The 19,083-nt window shown below is 38.8% G+C and overlaps 1 protein-coding gene across 7 annotated transcripts in view; it reads right to left on the bottom strand.

The window, feature by feature from the left end:
- The window catches only part of DCLK2 (doublecortin like kinase 2), a 141,316-nt gene that overhangs the window by 58,306 nt on the left and 63,927 nt on the right, over positions 1–19,083 (bottom strand). For all 7 annotated transcript variants that reach the window (XR_009221549.1, XR_009221548.1, XM_058550171.1 and 4 more), the window contains exon 3: positions 708–810. Coding sequence is in view for 5 of the 7 variants with exons in the window: in XM_058550171.1 (XP_058406154.1) it covers positions 708–810 (103 nt within the window). In the remaining 2 variants the exon portion in view is untranslated. The remainder of the gene's footprint in view (positions 1–707; positions 811–19,083) is intronic.

Raw genomic sequence — 19,083 nt, 5'->3', positions numbered from 1 at the left:
TCATTTAAAGATGAATGCGACTTTACTATCAGCTACAATAATCACTATTACAGGTAATAGGTTTAAATTAATTCAAGACAACAGAGTAAAGCAATTTTCCCAGAATCAATGATATTTGAAATCACTGAGGTTATTGCTAAATAGTTGAAAACTCCATACACTGGCTAAAATTAAGAGAAAGGGATTTTCTTATCCCATCAATGAAAATAGCTTTATTTTTTTCTGCATATATATATACACACACACAATGAACGTTATTGTTTTTTAAAAAGTTGGAAGCAGAACAGTGAGGTAAAAAGAGACCTGAAATAATCACTATTAACAATTTAGTTATTATCCTTTTATGTATCTTTTTATGGACATGGAAAACGTACAGCTGTTTCAGGTTCGACACTATCCATATATTTAAGACGGCATAGCTAGCCACTATTCTGGAAGAGGGCAGGAAATCCATTTCAGAGGGAAAACAATGCAGTAAAAAGAGATGGAACCAAATTGCTAAAAAATGAAAACAACTTAACTACTTGAATTAGGTGTTTTTTTTTTACAACTAGGTAAATACTTTCATTTTATTCTCTACTTTAATTCATAAAGAATACCACCAATGCCATCTTTCTCCAACACACCAGACCACTTAACATGCACCAAGTAACTAAATCCCAAACTTTCATCTCAGGGTTACAAAGAGGATCAATGAATTGCCTCACCACTGTGATCCAGGACAAAGTCATCTTGGGCATAACGGAATTTTTCAGGTCCACATGCAATAAAAACATCATCATCACCAAAAAAGTCTTGCAGACAAGTAACCTAAAAAAAAAAACAAACACATCCAAGAAATAAATTAGAAACATTAAAAGTGAAATAAAAAGTCAGCGAAATTAAATGTATTTTTAAGCCTAACCTATAAAATTGAATTGGAATGAATGTTGTTTAATATCACACTACATTTCCAAGCATTTTACTCTTCACAAAGCACTTTTACACACTTTCTCCGGACCTCAGAACAACAGAGCGAGGGGCTCACAGCTGGCATCAATAGTCCCGTTTTACAGGTGAAGTCAAGGATATACACAAAAGGCTAAGTGATGTTTTCCAGGTTTCTGATTAATGGGTAGCAAAGCTGGGGCTGACGAAGGTCTCTGCTCTCAGTTTAGTGCTCTTTACCATTCTGCCCCTCCTCACTCTCCTAGCAACCCCACTCCCCAGCTGTGTCACCTTGGGCATGACTTCTCTGTTCCTCTGGTACAATGCACTGAGGTTGTTTTGAGGATTAATGTATGAAAACTGCTTGGAACAGTAACTCAGTGTGTTAACAATCATGTCCATCACCACCACCACCATTTTCATTAAGATAGCGGAAGATTTGCCATGAAGCTAATAAGTCTTAAGCTTCAGGGCCCTTTCAAGGCCCTGTACCTAAACGTGTAGTCTTCATTTTATATTATTTTTTTCAAAAAAGGGTCCGCCATACTGTATCAGTTTCAGATCCATCTCGGGAGCACATTCATCTTCCAGGACTTTGGATGTAGATGGGCTGCACTTTTACCTGTTTTTCGATGGGCTGTATAATGTCTCTTTTTTAAAAAGTACTCCTTTCCAAATAATAAAGTTTTAAAAAATCAGTGCACTAGTACTTAGAAGGATTGCTCAATCTCAATAATTCCTTAAGTCTTTCTGATCACTGGTTAGCTTTTTATTGGGAAAAAGATCTCACTATAGAGTTAAAAAACAATGCTCTAGAGAGAAGATAGTGAACTAGACACACTAAGTGGAACAGGCATGGATACTGCTCGTTCATTCCAATTCTCATCAAGCTTCTGTACTTCACTGAAACTCAGCTCAGGTCAGTGTCTGAGGCTTTTAAGCAGTGTTTTAGTCAGTCTGGGCTGCTATAACAAATTACCACAGACTAGGTGGCTTAAACAATAGTAATTATTTCTCACACTTCTGGAGGCTGGAAGTCCAAGATCAGGGTTGCCAGCATGGTTGGGTTCTGGTGAGAGCCCTCTTCCTGGTTTCCTCACATTTCTCAAGAAATGATAGCTACCAAGTGAATAAATGATACAATTGAGATAAACAAATATGTATTTTGACCAATTTTATTAAGGTGTACTCAAGACACCGACATCTCTCATAAAATGTTAAAATACTTCCATCTTCATTCAACAAATTTGTATTGAGAACTTATTCTGTGCCAGGTACTACTCTAGGTAGTAGAGAAACATTGGTCAAGAAAAAAAAGAGAGAGACAAAAATCCTTGCCCTCATAGAGCAAGTGTGAGTTGTCGCACAATAAAAATGCATAAGTGAGGGGCCGGCCCCGTGGCTTAGCGGTTAAGTGCTCACGCTCCGCTGCTGGCGGCCCGGGTTCGGATCCTGGGCGCGCACCAACACACTGCTTCTCCGGCCATGCTGAGGCTGCGTCCCACATACAGCAACTAGAAGGATGTGCAGCTATGACATACAACTATCCACTGGGGCTTTGGGGGGAAAATAAATAAATAAATAAAATCTTTAAAAAAATGCATAAGTGAATTTACACAATATTAAAAGGTGATAAGTGCTATGGAGAAACATAAAGCAAGGCAGGGGAATAGTGAAGGCAGGGGATGGGGCTGCAATACTAAATAAGGTGGTCAGAGAAGCCCTCATTGCAAAGGTGACATTTGAACAAAATATTAAAAGAGGTAAGGGAGAAAGCCACATGAACATCTGGGGGAAAGTGTTCTAGGCAGAGAGAGCAGAAGATGCAAAAGCCCTGTAGAGATCAGGCATGGCATGTTCACAAGAAACAGTCCTGGAACACAGTAAGAGGGGGAGAGTCACTGTGGGAGAAAAGATCAGAAAGATAAGAGAAGGTAAGCAGATTGTGGAGGGCCTCGTCAGCTACTGGTAAGGACTTTGTCTTTCCTCTGAGTGAGATGGGAAACCATTGGGAGCCTTCAGAGCAGAGGGCTGCCACAACATGACTCATCTTTTAACAGGATCACATTGTGCTCAGATTGGACAGTGAAAGGGCAAGGATAGAGAGCAGTGTAGTTGGAGGCTATTGCTACTTCAGGCAAGAGATGAGAGTAGCTTGTGCCAAGGTGTTAGGAGTGGATGTAGTGAGAAGGGGTCACACTGCTCTCTGGATATGGGGACATGAAAGAATAGAGAAGAATATGACAGCTTGAGCCACTAAAAGGATGGGGTTGCCATTAACGCTGACAAGAAAGAACACAAGATAATGGGAAAATTTAGTGGTGGAGAGGACGCTCATGAATTCAGATTTGGAACAGTAACTTTGAAATACCTAGTAAACATCCAAGAGGAGATACTGGGTAGAAAGTTGGACATTTACAAATCTGAATTTCATAGGAGAGATCTGGGCTGGAGATATAAATTTGGGAATCGCCAGCATATGGATGGTATTTAAAACCTTAAGATCAATTATGGCAATGAATGCACATAGGGAAGAAGTCTAAGGCCCGAGCTCCGAAGCACAACAGCATTACAAGGTAAGGGAGAAGAAGTAAAACGAGTGAGGAAGATTGAGAAAGAACAGCCAGTGAGGGAAGAAAAGGGAGAGTTTGTAGTTTGGTGGAAACCAAGTTAAGAAAGTGTTTCAAGGAGGAGGGAGCAATCCACAGGGTCAATGTTACTGACAGGCCAAGTAAGACGAAGACCGAGAAGTGATCTCTGAATTGAGCAACGTGGAGATCACCGGGATCTTGAAGATCAAAAGCAGCTTTGGTGCAGTGGTTGAAGAGAAAGTCTAACTGCAGCAGCTATAACAGAGGATAGGAGAAGAAGTCGAGACACTGAGCACAGACAACTCTTTCAAGAAGTTGTGACTGCAAAGGTGGGGCAGAGGAATAGGAAGGTGGCAGGAGGAGGAAGTGGACTCCATGGATAAGAGAGAAATAACATACGTTACTATGCTTTAGAAATGATCTAGCAGGCAGGAAAAAATTGGTGACGCCAAGAAAGAAAGGGGAAAATTGCTGGAACTGCGCCCCTTCGTGAGTGAGAGAGAATGGGATCAGCATGCAGGTGAAAGGACTGACCTTCCATGAGACTGCGGCCAGTCTTTGACAGTAAAGGAAGCCAGGTGGAAGCTGCAGGTGGGGACACATGGTGGTGGGCCTGGGGGATTGCTTCCCACTTCACTGAGACAGTCGAAGCAAAGTCATCAGCCAAAAGTGAGGCTGAGGGAGAAGGTACAGCAGGTTTGAAGAGAAAGAAAAGATGTGAAACTGCAGTCTGTGATTGTGGGGAGAGTGATGGGGAAGGGAAAAATGATGTGCCTGCAGGGAGCATTAAGGGCCCACTCAGGGTCCCACAGTCTGCATGATAAAAATTCTGGGTTCCAAAACTAGAAAGAAGGTAAAACTAGAAACAAGCTATACAGTGTTTTAGAAAAATCCAAACCTTTTAAGTTGAAATTGTTACTATTACATGGGGTTGCATCTGACCAGTCAATAGAAGAAAATTGATATGAACACAGATGATACAAAAAACTAGACTGCACCAATAATAAGTAAATAAGGAACAAATGAGAATTTCTCTCCCTCTACTGCCGCTGATTTAAAATACAAGCCTCTGTTCATATTTTTTGCAATGTAGACCTGGACTGTTATGGACTTTCATTACTGTGTTTAACTAAACTGTTAACTTTAGAACGGAACCACAGCAGGCAGAGACGCAAGTTGATCAGTATATTAAAGGTGAACCAAAACTAATATCCACAGAAGGGGAATGAGCAGATTTCAGTTGTTCTCACTTTCATTGTAGAGGTATATGGTATTATTTAAAATTCAGGTGTCAGTGCAGGAAGCACTGGCTGAGCTTAAGCTTTTGCTGGGAGCAGAGCACGATACTGCTGAGCCTGGTTGCCTCCTCCCTTTTATACACGTAAAATCTTGGGCAATAAACTTAACCTCTCTGAGGCACAGTTTCTTTGTCTACAAAACGAGCGAGAAACCAATTTCATTTAATCTTTAAGGACTAAATGTGATAGCATGTGAAAGCAGTTGGTACCTTCTTCATTTTCATTACTTTGTGGCCTTAAATATTTTTTAAAAATTCAACTTAATGGATGATCTTTTCTAAAAGTATAAATAATTAGTACATGCTTTCCTACAAGTTCAATAAATTAGAAATTTTCCCAGAAAATATCACTGACAACTTGGAAACATTCCATTAACAGCCTTCACTACTAGAAAATTACAGCCAAAAAAATTAAGATATCTTAAGCTCCCAGAAATTCTACAAAGAAATGTGATTCATATAATATACATATAAATACATATATGTATACATATAATACATATAAATATATTTATATGTGTATATTAAAGAATAGTTTCTACCAACAGCCCCCTAGAATAACTACAAAAGAGAAAAGAAAGATTTGACTTAAATGTAGTATGTCAAAGCAAAGCATTGGTCTATATCTACATATGTAAGCTATACACATAACTGTCAACATTTTTAGATTATGTAGATAAACAGAACTATAAGCCTATCAATTTAATTCTATGCTAAAATTATATTTGTGTAATACTAGGCCTCAATGTAATGCAGTCATTATTTGCCCATGCTTAAATTTCACAAGTATATGGGACTACATATTTAATTGTTCCTAAGAGTGCCCCAAATTCAGTGGATACTTTTCAAAGTGAAACATCTGACAAAATGCTCAGGGTCAAATTTAAGCTAAAATAGCTCTCTCTCACCAATGGGAGCCACATTAATTTACTACTGTACATTCATTCTAACATTAATCTAGTGCCTACTATATGTCAGGCATAAGCAAAAAACAGGCAGCACACAGTCTAGTGGTGGAGATGGACAAGAAATGTAGTAATTACAGTTCCAAATGTTACAATAGGAGAACACTGTAACAGAAGAACACCCTGACTGCTACAGGAATAAAGAAGCACATAGAAGAAATAACTTGATGAAAATAGCATCCTATAAAATAAAATATTCAATACCTTTAGAATATTTCATATGTTTGGACACAGATAATTTTATGTTTTTTAACATATTTCTTATTCTTTAGCTCTGGTGGTCTGCTCCTTTTATCATAAATTTTTCAACTAGGATTTAACATTGAATTATGGGCCATGTTACTAAATCTGACTCAGAAAAAAATATATCAATACCAGGAATAACATCTCAAAGTCATTCTTAACAAGGAAAAGTGTATCAGTTTAGAAGACCTCTTACTGTTTGCTTCTAAATTCCTTCTTCAACACAAGAAGCTCTTCAGGAATAATGGATGTTACATGGCTTATAAAAGAAAGCTACACAAATGAGAGGAAAGTAATATTTCTATTAAGGTACAAAATTAAAGCACTCAGCAGGATCTAATGGAGAGATATCCAACTGAGAAATAATGTATCTATGGAAGTGTATCTAAGCTTTCCAAATGAATGTGGGCCATTTAAAAACAGTAATTTTTCGATCCTTCAGCAGACAGATTAATTAGGTCAGGGTGAATAGGTGGCAGCCATAATTTCAGTGCTAGTTCTTAACAGAGTGCTACAACCACTTTTTTTTCCTTTCCCTATTTGGTCTCTGTTAAAGGATACAGAAACAGATACAAAGGCTTGAGGTCTGATAAAAATACTATGCATGTATTAGGAGGAGAATAAACTCTTTCCTCAAAAGAAAAAAGGTAGAAGACGCAGAGATATAATCTTCTCTGGATACTCACATTCGTGAACCAGAGAAGGTCTCCATTTCCCGACTCACTGGCACTCTTTGGAAATCTTGTATTTCTTACTCCTTCCAGAGTTACAAAGGAGTTGGTGGTAAAGCAGGTCGGATTTCTCTAAGATCTCTTCTTACTACAAAATTCTGAAGTCTAAATATTTTAGTTTCTAAGAAAAGCTTATTTATACTTTAGGAGACTGCTTTCAGAAAAGTTGAGTGCATTTTTCTGAGAAAAAAAGGAACACTATTTTAAGTGGGTAAATAGCAATGTCCATTTGGGATTTCTTTCTGTTCAAGTTTCAGCTTCGCACATCCTCAAAGAAATCTTCATGCCCTCCAAATCCAGGTGTTCCCTTAATACTCTGTAATTCACCCAACACAGACATTATCATTGAGGCAATTACCTGGTTTTGTGTCTGGACCTCTCACCAGACTGTGAGCTCCATATGTGCAAGATCATTGTCTTATTCATCACTATAATTACAGCATAGTACATAGCACCTGGGATGTAGGGTTTGCTCAGTAAATTTCTGTTGAATTAATGAAATGCCTTGAGTCCCATTTCCTCCAGGTAACCCTGTCCAGAGGCTCCATCTCACACTCTTTCTGTGAATTCCTATCAATCCATTATCGTGCAAGATAGTCCTTGTTCCCAGATTTATGATATTGGTTTTATATGCCAAGATAACCTATAAACGGCTTGACCACACCAGTCAAATCCTATAGTTCCTTAGAGAAGGTATTCAGCAAATACCTGGTTAATCAAATTTTGGCTCTAGTCATCTTAAAAAATTCATCTTAGATCACATAAGCTCTTTCAGGAACTAAATCTCTTTCATCATTTTTTCAGGGTGATTTGAGAAAAATTACTTGTGAAATCTGCTATTGCAACCATTTGGTAGAGGAGATTCAAAGAAAAGCAATTTGCAATTAAACCTACCATTTGGTGCCATTCAAAGACTTGGGGTTCTATTAAATAAGGATCTCTTGAGATACTTTCCAAACCTATTTTATTGAAAATTTCCAAGGCTTGTTAAAAATACAAATGAAACATCACTGGATCTCAGTGAGAGACTAGTTTAAACTGGCATCAACTTATCTAAATAGAAATCTTAGCACCTTTGATATGTCTACCTTGCAGAATAAGGACCATATTTTATAAAAGAAACAATAGCATGATGGATATCAGGGGTACAAAATACACATTGGAATTTTTCATGATTTTCTTTAACTGTGTGTATATATATGAAAGAACGAGGGAGAAGGAGAAAGGGAAAGAGGGAAACAGAGAAGACAAAAGTCCACACCTCCTGTTGAAATTAAATGCTTTCATTATCAGAGTTAAGCTTTAAAAGGCTGTCTCTACTGAAGACTAGTTAAAAAAATTTTTTCTAGCTTACTTCTAAAGAGGATTTGAAAGAAAGTCCAGTAAGTGGCTTATATTTGAAACTTAAATTATTATATAAGCTTTCAATGGAAATGCATTGATACTCTTGATTTTTTTCCCCTCAGAAATGGTCACATTACAAGTCATAAATTGCCAAAAGGGAACTGCATTTAAGTCTGAACCCCCCATAGACTAGTCTACCATACATAATTTTTTTTATCAGGTAGAAATATAAGTTTTTTAAGATGTAAAGAAAAATCTAAACAATAATTTTAATATACAATAAAAAATAGGCTTAATAATTGCCTGAGTGATATCTTTTTGTTTCTATTGCTAGCAGGGGACACTTTTTTTTTTTAATAGACTGCCCTCGTAAATACTTGAAAGCTATAAATTCAGCAGATTGCCTTCACCATAACTAACATAACTAACATTATTCCAGACACATCCCACCCACCCACCCCATTTTTGTTTTTTACCACTTCTATCTCTAGAATATAAGTTCTCCTTAAAATGAACAAGGAAACCATATCTGAAATAAAGAAAAGTCATTTGGTTTTTCCAAAATGCTAGGAACAACAACCAGAGAAACAAATTCACAGGTCAGTAAGCAGGGAATGGCATTCTCCCCATTTCTTTACCCTCTACACAGAATATAATCAGCATAAATAGCCTGCTTTGTTCCCAGTAAATGTTGGCCAGCCTACAGTAAGTGAAGGACTCCTTTCTACAGCAAAAAGAAAGCTATTTAGAATAGCAGTGTTTTTCAGCTTCCTGTAAAACCATTCAGCCTGGCACTCACCGACCATGTGGTTGCCATGGAAACAGAACTGAAGCTGAAACATGACAGTACTTACAGTAAAGAGCTTTTCATTGGCATCTACAGATAACTCCCTACATTTAGTCTGCTTCCATTCAAAAATTCTGCGCCTAATCCTCCTTCTCCCACTGTAGCCTCCTCATAATAATGACTATTCACCAATCAAGACTAATCATAGCACCTTAAGACCAAAGATTTGGATGAAAATCTCTAACAATAGGATAAAAAGATCTTGAAAAATTCATAGATATTTAGTTACCAAATGTATTCCGGGAGAAGAGACAATGATAACTCTTTCTATAAAGGAGGTAATTTCTAAGCTGACCCTCTGACTGAGCCCACTGAAGGCCCCAGTCTTAATTCCTAAAAGAAAACGTTTCATACCTACTCTCAAGTATTCCACCAAGAGAGGAGACTGGAGCAAAATTTTAGAAGAACTCAGGTAAGGAAGTCAGAGGAAACCCTCTAAGCCAACCATAATAAATTTTCCTTTAATTCTGAGGAAGCTGGAGCTGACCGTTTTCAAGCGGATGTGACTAGAACTTGAGTCAATGTCCTCTAGGACTCAGTCATCTTCAAATATTAAAAAGAAAATGAAATCATAAGTGTTACAGAAGAGGCAACTGAGAAGCAAAGTAAAAGGCAGCAACTTTCTAATCCAAATTTTTCTGTTTCCAACAGAAAGGGAATGGGAACAGGGAGGGAACACCGAACTATACACTGTACACGAGTCTCACTTACACACGAATTTCATTTAACCCCCAGAACAACCTTGTGAAGCAGGCACTATGATGCCCATTTTACACAGAAAGAAAGGCTCAAAGAGGTTAAGCAACTTGCTCAAGGTCACACAGCCAGTGAGGGAGGAGCTGAGACTTGAACTCGGCCTGTCTGACTTTGAACATATTCCTGGTATTCAACCACTCACTATCTCCCTAAGAAAGAAAACAGTGTGATTTATAATCTATGAAAAACAACATAGAGCTTATTGAGATTAAGAGAAATCTGTATACATGTCTAAAACCCAAATGACCAGACCATTTTCCTATGTCTTGCTTTTATGAAGTAAATGAATGGCAAGTATATAAGCTTATACCTAGGATTTTTTTTTTTTTTTTTAAGGATCAACTTCTACACAATGTCATAAAGTCAGTACAAGTTTGGACCAACCTCCTGTACTTTAGGGAATACTGACTATGTTCTGAAATTTATATCTTCAAACAAATTGGCTAACTCTCTGAAAACAAATTACAAGCACAAGTTAGAATCATATGGTTTTAGAAAAGGACTCCATTTGCTGCCAGACTAGAAATTCTGAGAGTATAAATATGTATTAATAAATATTATGATCTTTAAAATTTTAACAAAAAGGCAAAACCTGCAACATTTTCCAGAAACATATACAAAAATCCATCTTCAGATTAGTCCACCCTTTTGGCATCAGTTTACCATATGGTGAGCATCCAGGTAGTGAAGACCCTTGGACTGAAGACTAAGAGAACCATTAGTTAAGGTGGTATGGAAAAACTTAGTTAATTCTATACTTGTTCTAGAAAACACCAACCACTTGGCATTATCAGTACAAACACACTTACTATGCTCTAATATAGTAGGGCTACTTATTAGGTTTGTAGGAAAATCATACTTATTTAAAAATAAAAGGCATCTTGTCTGTTTTTTATGTTTCTTTTTTTTTTTAAGTTACTTTTTGTGTGTGTGTGTGTGTGTGAGGAAGATTAGCCCTGAGCCAACATCTGTTGCCTATCCTTTTTTTCCTGAGGAAGATTGGCCCTGGGAACACCCGAGCCCATCTTCCTCTACTTTATATATGGGATGCCTGCCACAGCATGGCTTGATAAGCAGTGCGTAGGTCCTCGCCCAGGATCTGAACCTGTGAACCTGGGGCCGCCAAAGCAGAGCGCACGAACTTAACCACTACACCAGGCCAGTGCTGTTTTTTATGTTTCTTTCATCTTAATACAATTTATTTTCCTCCTCCCTTGCCATCATGCTCTGAACCTTCACTTCTTGGATCAAAAAGACCACCCCAACTACCATTTTAGCAGCCTCTCTGCCCACTTCTAATTTGCTGCATTTAACATTCAGGAGAGATACTTCTGGTTTAGTAAAGGTAAGTGTAAAACAAGAGTAAACTGCATCGTGTTAGAGGCTTTGATTGGAAGGAAAGAAACTTTAATGCCCAAATTTCACACTGTCTAATGACAGAGTTCCCTTTGTATATTTCCTAGTTTTAAGCTGTGGTCCAGCCTGGTGAGTAGGCTAGATTTGAGTCCAAAATAAGTGGGACAGTTCTGTGCTGAAGAAACCATAAGATTTTGGTTTTTACAGCTGCATGTACTTTCACAGGACAAGGAATCAAAATTTTCATTTTCAAACCAACATAAATCCTCCACGAAAAGCAATGAGAAAAATTTTTCCCAGTGCAGTCTTCTTAGCAGATGAAGGTCTCACTTCTACAGCTGAAGAAATCTTCTGAATAAGTTACATGTTTGTGGCTATTCAGAAATGGAAAGCATGCCATCCATTCAAATTATTTATGGCAACACTTTTAAAACAAAAGTGATATTGGCTGAGGCAAATACCACAATTAGATTTTCCTGTTTAAAAGGCACCTGTTCCTAAAACACAGCCAAAACTTGTTACACTAGTATATACATAATTGATTTGCAAGTTGTTAGAACAAGTACTCAGTTTAGAACTCAAAGCAAGATAGCTCAGCAGTTAGATTCATCATCACACTCTTACAATGCCAATACCCGTAGAAGGCGTATGTCTACTGACGGTGCAGTTCTACTCCCAAATATGTGGAACTTTAGAAATAAGGTAAAAAAGTCTTTTTTTGTTGTTTTCTTTTAAGGTAATTTAATACATTTAAGTAATTTAGGACCAAAGAGTATAGCAAATAATGCCCAGCCCCCAGAGTTAACAAATGTTATTCTGCCATGTTTGCCTCAGATCCCTTTAAGACATGGAAATAAAACATTATAAGTTAAAACCTCTTTTGGCCCCTGGTCCCCAGCCCCATTCCCCGTCCCTCCTGCCTGCCTTCCTTCTCCACCAGCCCAGGAAAATACTATCAAGTATTTCACATGGGTCCTTCCAAGCCATGTTTTCAGACCTTGTATTACAGACATATGTATCCTTAGACAACCAAGAATATTGTTTAGTATGTTGTAAAAATTTTAGATAAGTTATATCATATTAAATATATCATCCTGCAATTTGCTTTTTTCATTCAGTATTGATTTTGAAACCTAGCTAGGTCTTAGTTTTTCTTATTAATTCTCTTTTTTTTTAGCTTATTGACTCATTCCTGAAGTTTTCATTTTTAAAAGATTATCATTCAGGGGCCAGCCCAGTGGTGTAGTGGTTGAGCTCACACGCTCTGCTTCTGCGGCCCGGGGTTCGCAGGTTGGGATCCTGGGCGCGGATCTATGCACCATTTATCAAGCCGTGCTGTGGCGGCATCCCATATAAAGTAGAGGAAGATGGGCATGGATGTTAGCCCAGGGCCAATCTTCCTCAGCAAAAAAGAGGAGGATTGGCAACAAATGTTAGCTCAGGACTAATATTCCTCAAAGAAAAAAAAAAAGATTATCAGGCTACAGTTTAACATTATTACTTCTGATAAATTGCAAAGATAAATTCTACATATTCTCAATACTTCCAACTTCTTTCAAACAAACACCTATTTTTCTCAGAATGTTCACTTTAGTTTATATCCTATAACCATTATAGCACTCAAGTAAATTCTGAGATGGAAGAAAAGATGTGTGAATCAATTCATTCTTTGCCCACAGACTTCATCTCCGATTATGAGAAAGGAATATGCAGCAATGCTTGACATTTAGGTCTAGAGTTTTAGGCATAACTGTTATTCCAAAGAACAGGGTTTCTTGACCCAAAGGAGGACAAACTTTGGAAAAAACAATTTTTAAATTACTAAAAGTTAAAATTATTCATGATAGAGCTATATCTAAGCTTTCAGGAAAAAAAATCTGCAAGATGACTTAAAATCACTAATTCATAGAAATAGTTCCTTTCAAAAGACAAAGCAAAGGAAGAAAAAAACCAAATCAAATGTCAGACTTTTTCTACACTATACCTCAAGACAGGTTTTAAAGGCACAGGAAATTTCTGTTTCACAGAGAATGCATAAAAGGAATCCCTCCCTGAAGAATTCCATAAGCTGGGAAATACTGACGAATTGTATGCATGTAGAATTTCTTATCTTTTTCTTACATCCAGAGACATGATATTCTTTCAAAAAAACATCTATTTATTTTTTGCAAATCTCCAGGGGTGTCAGTTAAACTGGGAGTGAAACCAGTGAGTAAAGGAAGTTGTCTGTAAGCATTTATCATCAAGTTATATGCCTTGCTTGGGGAGTCAGCTGTCTTAAATAACCATCCCCTCCCTGGGGCCACAAGTCTGGGCAAGAATGCTACTCATGTCAGAAACTCGTGTCGTGAGATTAGATTTGAATGGAAAAGCAAGGGAAACGTGGTCTCTTTTCTCCAGCTGGGATTGATTATTCCCTTTCCAACAAGGAGGCTGTTATTTAGCCTGAAAAGAAGAGCCTCCTTCCTTCTTGGCTATTTTCCAAACCATCGTGGCACCTGAATGACTTCAGAATACTCTGCCTCACTATGGCTTTAAGGCCTCTCAGCCTCTCTCCAGGAAGACGTTTTGGTACATTATTTCTCCATCAATATGAACAGAAGCTACCCTTGGATTCTTGTGGTGTGGCAGGGTACCCTGGGAACCTAGGCAGGTGGATAAGGCCAGATGGAATATCAAGATAGGGGCTTGGGTAGGTCAGCATGAGCTTGTAGCAGCCGAGGAGGATGGGGAAAACATCCAGCGTTTGGAGACTGCGTCTGTCTTTTTCCCTATAGTACCCAGAGCACACAGCGCCATGCCTGAGTGTAAACACTCAGGAAATATTATTGAATGAATGAATGAATGAGTAGCACAGAGGCAGGGGACTCCAGGTTCAGCGGTTCATAGTATTAGACTCATGGGATGCAGCTTTTACTACCTGCATACATATGGAGATGGCTCTGGAGAACCAGAAGGCTTAGGTAGAAAACAGATGTGAGGAGAAGGGGAAAAGGAGGTATGACTGCACAGTCGTAAGGATTTGAACACTAGCAGAATCCTAAATGTAAGTAAATGTTATTACCACAATCAACTCCATCCACCTATCCTCTACCACCATAGCTGGTTTGTCTCTAGCAACTTAAACAACTTGAAGAGAATACTCCCAGCTTACAGTAAGGGCAAAGATAAGTGGGACCCTGTGCAGACCTCAGTATCAGGAGCGCTATGGAGAGGAAGAATACGCTCAGAGAACAGGGAAGGAGCTGAGGAGGGAAAGGGCTTTTCCGATGTTGAGAGGCAGGACCATTTCCACTAAGACATGAAGAAATGCCAAAACGCGTTACGGTAATCATGATATATTCTACAAGCAGTGCAATAAGTCATTTAACTTTACATAAATTATAATCACATAACTTCATTAGGTGATAATTTTTAAAGACTAAATAAGAAATTTTCACAAATGTGAGGTCTGGGCCAAATGGCCCACAAAGTCCTCACCACCACCTCCACCACCTGGTGACAAGCCCTGGCAGGAGACCAAGGACAAGTTCTGGTTGGTAAAGGACAGCCCTGTTCCTCGTCCCCATTTCTCACATGTTCTGCCTTCGTCTGGCTTGAGTCCCAATTCCCCACCATAGAAATACTCATCTCATTCCCTCCAGCTACAGGAGAAGGACTAGCTCAGAGACCAAGAAATTAGTTCCATCTTGAATATCCCATCTCAAGATGACAGTTGCTGCTTCTGTTCAGCGTGTGGCGGTTTTCTTCGGTATTTCCCCGCTAGTATCCAGAACGTCGGCTAGCACTGTCTTGGGTAACTGTCTTTGGGTGAAATCTTCTCAGGCTTAATAATCTCACCAACAGAGGAATTTGATGAACGAAGTTTGTAATGTATTTTTTTAAGTGCTATCTTCACTTAAAATCATTTTATGATTTGCTCAGAAAAACGGGGTTCTGAAATGATTATGTTCTTATTTTAATAAAGACTCAAGTCCCTCTTCTGAAATGAAGCATGGCCATATAAACAAGACAAAGTGGCTCACAGTTGCGTTAATTCCCAAAAGCAGTCCCAGCTTCTGACAAACACGAATGGTCTGGGTGTGGCACGGCAGGCACAATTTTAAAGAAGTGGACAGGACTGTGTTACAAAAAGAGAAGCACTGCCTCTGCGTTCTTCACTATTTAGGAGACCACCTTGGGAATATTCATGCCAATAAGCAACCACTTCATGAAGAGGTCTAACAATGGGAACAGATTCCAACACTTCCACTCCTGACAAACAGGATGCTGGTGGCCTCTCAGAAGAGGAAGTGCTGTGCACAACAAAGAAAGCTGCTAGGATGGATGCCCTGAAACTGGCTGTGAACGCGCACATGTCTGTGCCTGTCTGTGGTGTGTCCGTGAGGGAAGCACTTTTATCTGTGTAGTGGTGACTGCGATTCCTGGGGAGCGCAGTGTTTGAAGACTGCTGCTGCTGCTAACAAGGCACGTTTTGTTACACCCGCCTTCTTTGCCTTCAGTAGAGTGGGATTAATAATCACGGTAGATTCATAACCCCTTCCACTTCACAAGAGTTCAGCCATCCTCCCTCTTAAATCATCAACATCGTTGTGAGATAAATAATTTGAATATTGCTCTCATCACTGCCATGAGCTGCACGTGTAATAAACACCCTTCTGTTCCTTTTGTTTGAATTGGCTTGCCTCTTTCCTCTCCCAACCTCATCCAGGAGCAGCACTCCTATTAAAATTCATGATGTTTCCCTCAATGCAAGTGTCTGATTGCAGCTGTCAGTTTCCCAGTTCAAGGATTTTCATACTGCCTGAGAGGACAATGCGAGGCTTGCACTGCTAAGGAAATAGGTCAAGCTCAATTTTTCTATTTCAGTTCTGCTGCCAAAAGTGCAAGCTTTTCCTTCTAGAAAAAACACATCCTTCTGGGTAGGCTCAACACTTAGAAAGAGGTGAAGAGGGCACACTCTTTCCCTCACCAGCTCAGAAACTTTTGTTCCCTTACTGGAGACACTCTAGAAGAGCCTGTCTTTTTGCTCTTTGTGTTACTAATGCTTCACAGACATAGACACCAAACAAACTGGACCACAACAAAATAAAAACTAAAGATATGGCATCCAATACCAAAAAGATTCTTAATGTCTCAAAGTCCATGGTCATCTTGTTGAGCTGGTTAATTTTTTTTCATCCTGTGCTACCTGGAGAATGAAGGGCAGGAAGAGTGGAAACCACCAGGTCTGTTACACACTACAGCCCAGATCTATCTCCCTAAATCACCTTTCCCCTCCCCCTCACTCCCACACATGCTTATATTCTTTTACTTTTGGTAAGAAAGCTGTGGGAACACTTTATAAGATGGAAGCAAGAGAAGAACAGAACATTCTTGAATTCTCAAAAAGTCAATAATTCAGAACTATCACTCAATTACTGAATGTAACTAGAAGGGACCTAGAGTCTATACGGTGCTCAACTCCATGCCTATGCCATTTTATAGGTGTGGAAACAGAAGCTTAAAGAAGATAAGTGAATTCTCTAAGGCACAAATGCAGGGGCAGAGTTAGGAAGAAGCCAGGTCCCCTGACTCCTAGGGGCTCCTTCTATTTTACTTATAACAGGAAAAGGAGAGGAGCATGCCATAGAGAGACAGATAATCCAACACCTTGAATCCAGCTAATTTTTCTTGTACTGCCAGGCAAAGATGAGAAAGAGCAAGGCATCCTAAGAAAAGAACACTCACTAGAGTGAGGAGATCTGGATTCTAATGCCTAAAATTTGTTTGGTAACCTTAAGAAAGTTATTAACCATTCTGGGTCTCAGTTCTCTCACTCATAATACTAGGGCCTTGGGGTACATGATCTGTAGATTCCTTCCAGTCATACATGTGCATGTTTCCACAAATATGTTCGCTGAGATCAGCCATGTGGTTCTGGCACTAGGGATTAAAAAGGGATAAAAAAAAAAAAGATGAATAAGAGAAGGTCCCTTTCATCAAAGAGCATTTACATTTCTTTCCTATTATCCATTAAGCCAAGCCGGGTCTTCAAGCATACGTATGGAACAACAAACAACTAGGAACAAACTATGTTACTGAACACCTACTATGTACAAGGCACAATACTTGGTATTGGACGAGCAACAACTAAGAATAACGAATGACAATCTCTTTAAGCAGGAGATAAGATACCTGCATGTGAGAAGTAAGATAATTTAACTTAAATTAAATAATAACATTATTGAGCCATATTCTGGACATGTCACAAGATGGACTCATTTGCCAATTTATCTTTTATCCAGTCAGTAAGGAAGTGGCCTGGAGGACCCTGAAAAAGCTTCCTTAGAGAGGAGGTGGAATGAGTAAACAGAACTAGCCAGAGTGACGGGTTCAATTATAATTGTAAAAGAACTAGGGGCAAGAAGGTACAGGACAATGGAGGTTGTGGTAATGCTATTTGACACTATTTCCAAGCACAAATCTTATGCCATAGCCAATATTTGATTTTCTAGAACATTCCATGATCATTTTTTTTTCTATACCTTGTTCATGCTTTTCCTACCTCCACCCCCATTCAACTCTAGTCCTCAAACTCTTCTGCCCTCTCAAGGTTGAGTTCAATTCATATTCTTCAGGAAGACTCACTCCAGTTAATACTGCTACCCCTTTCCTTATGCCTGATAACATTTACTTTCTATATCAAACATACTGAATTTTAGTTAATTTAACTTAATTAACTAAAATTAATTTTTGACCAATATTATAATGATCACTATTTTATATGGGTATGTCTTATATCAATAAGACTAAATTCCTTAAGACAGATCCAGACAATACAGATTTTTGAGGCACAGATTTAGAAGTTACCACTGAGATCATTTAACCCAGCTTCTTAGTTTATAGGTAAGTAAACTGGGATGCTACCAATAGGAGTCCAAATAAGTCAGAAATACATGCTGAGGACAGTGTGAATCTGTCCACTGTAGGAGAGAGAGCACAGTTACTGAAACTGAGACGGTTTTTTGGTAATTGCTGCTTCAATTTTTTGTAATAATCACTTTTAAACAAGAAAGCTCTCTTCAGGGGCCGGCCCAGTGGTGTAGCGGTTAAGTGCTCACGCTCCGCTGCAGCGGCCTAGGGTTCAGATCCCATGCGCGCACCGACTCACCTCTTGTCAAGCCATGCTGTGGAGGCGTCCCATATAAAGTGGAGGAAGATGGGCATGGATGTTAGCCCAGGGCCAGTCTTCCTCAGCAAAAAGAGGAGGATTGGCAACAGATGTTAGCTCAGGGCTGATCTCACACACACACACACACACACACACACACACACATACACACACGCACCCCCCCACACACACACACATACAAAAGCTCTCTTTAGATGTCTCTATTATCAAAAGTATTTGATTTTACATGGATGGACTGTAAATTTACTATATGTCAAAGTCTTACTACACAGGTTTTTGGAAACGAAGGGTCAGAGACCAAGGTTCTGGTCTTGGTTCTGCCTCTAAATGACGATGAAAATGTGGTCAGGTAACTTAGCCTCTTAATATTTCAGTTCCAATTTCCTTCTAGGGGAAATGAAGATATCAGACCAAGTAATTTATAAAGAACCTTTCCACTGTAACATAGTATTTTTCATTTCCCAATATCAGAGGAAACACCTTCATCTTCTAGGAACCATGCTACTCCTACTGTCTATGTATATTTTCTACCCATTTCCCTCTTCTCATCGTTTTTAGCCTAACTTTGAAAAATTCTAGTTTCTTGTAAACTGGACTGAGGTCAACTTTTCTCATAGTTGCAGTAGTCAGGAAACACTTCTACTGATTTCCCCCCTTCCCCACTCCAAATATAAGCAGGGATATCTCTTTTCTTCTTCTTTGAATATTACCTGCATCTAGGGTTGCCAGATAAAATTCAGGACACCTAAATTTAAATTTCAGATAAGCAATGAATCATTTTCTTAACATAAGTAGGTCCCACACAATTTTGTTCTCATCTAAATCTGACAACTCTACCAGCATCAGTCAATG

Source organism: Diceros bicornis, chromosome 11, assembly GCF_020826845.1.
Source record: "Diceros bicornis minor isolate mBicDic1 chromosome 11, mDicBic1.mat.cur, whole genome shotgun sequence".
Classification (NCBI taxonomy): domain Eukaryota; kingdom Metazoa; phylum Chordata; class Mammalia; order Perissodactyla; family Rhinocerotidae; genus Diceros; species Diceros bicornis.
The sequence above is the reverse complement of the archived record's forward strand: the minus strand, read 5'-3'. Positions and strand labels throughout refer to the sequence as shown.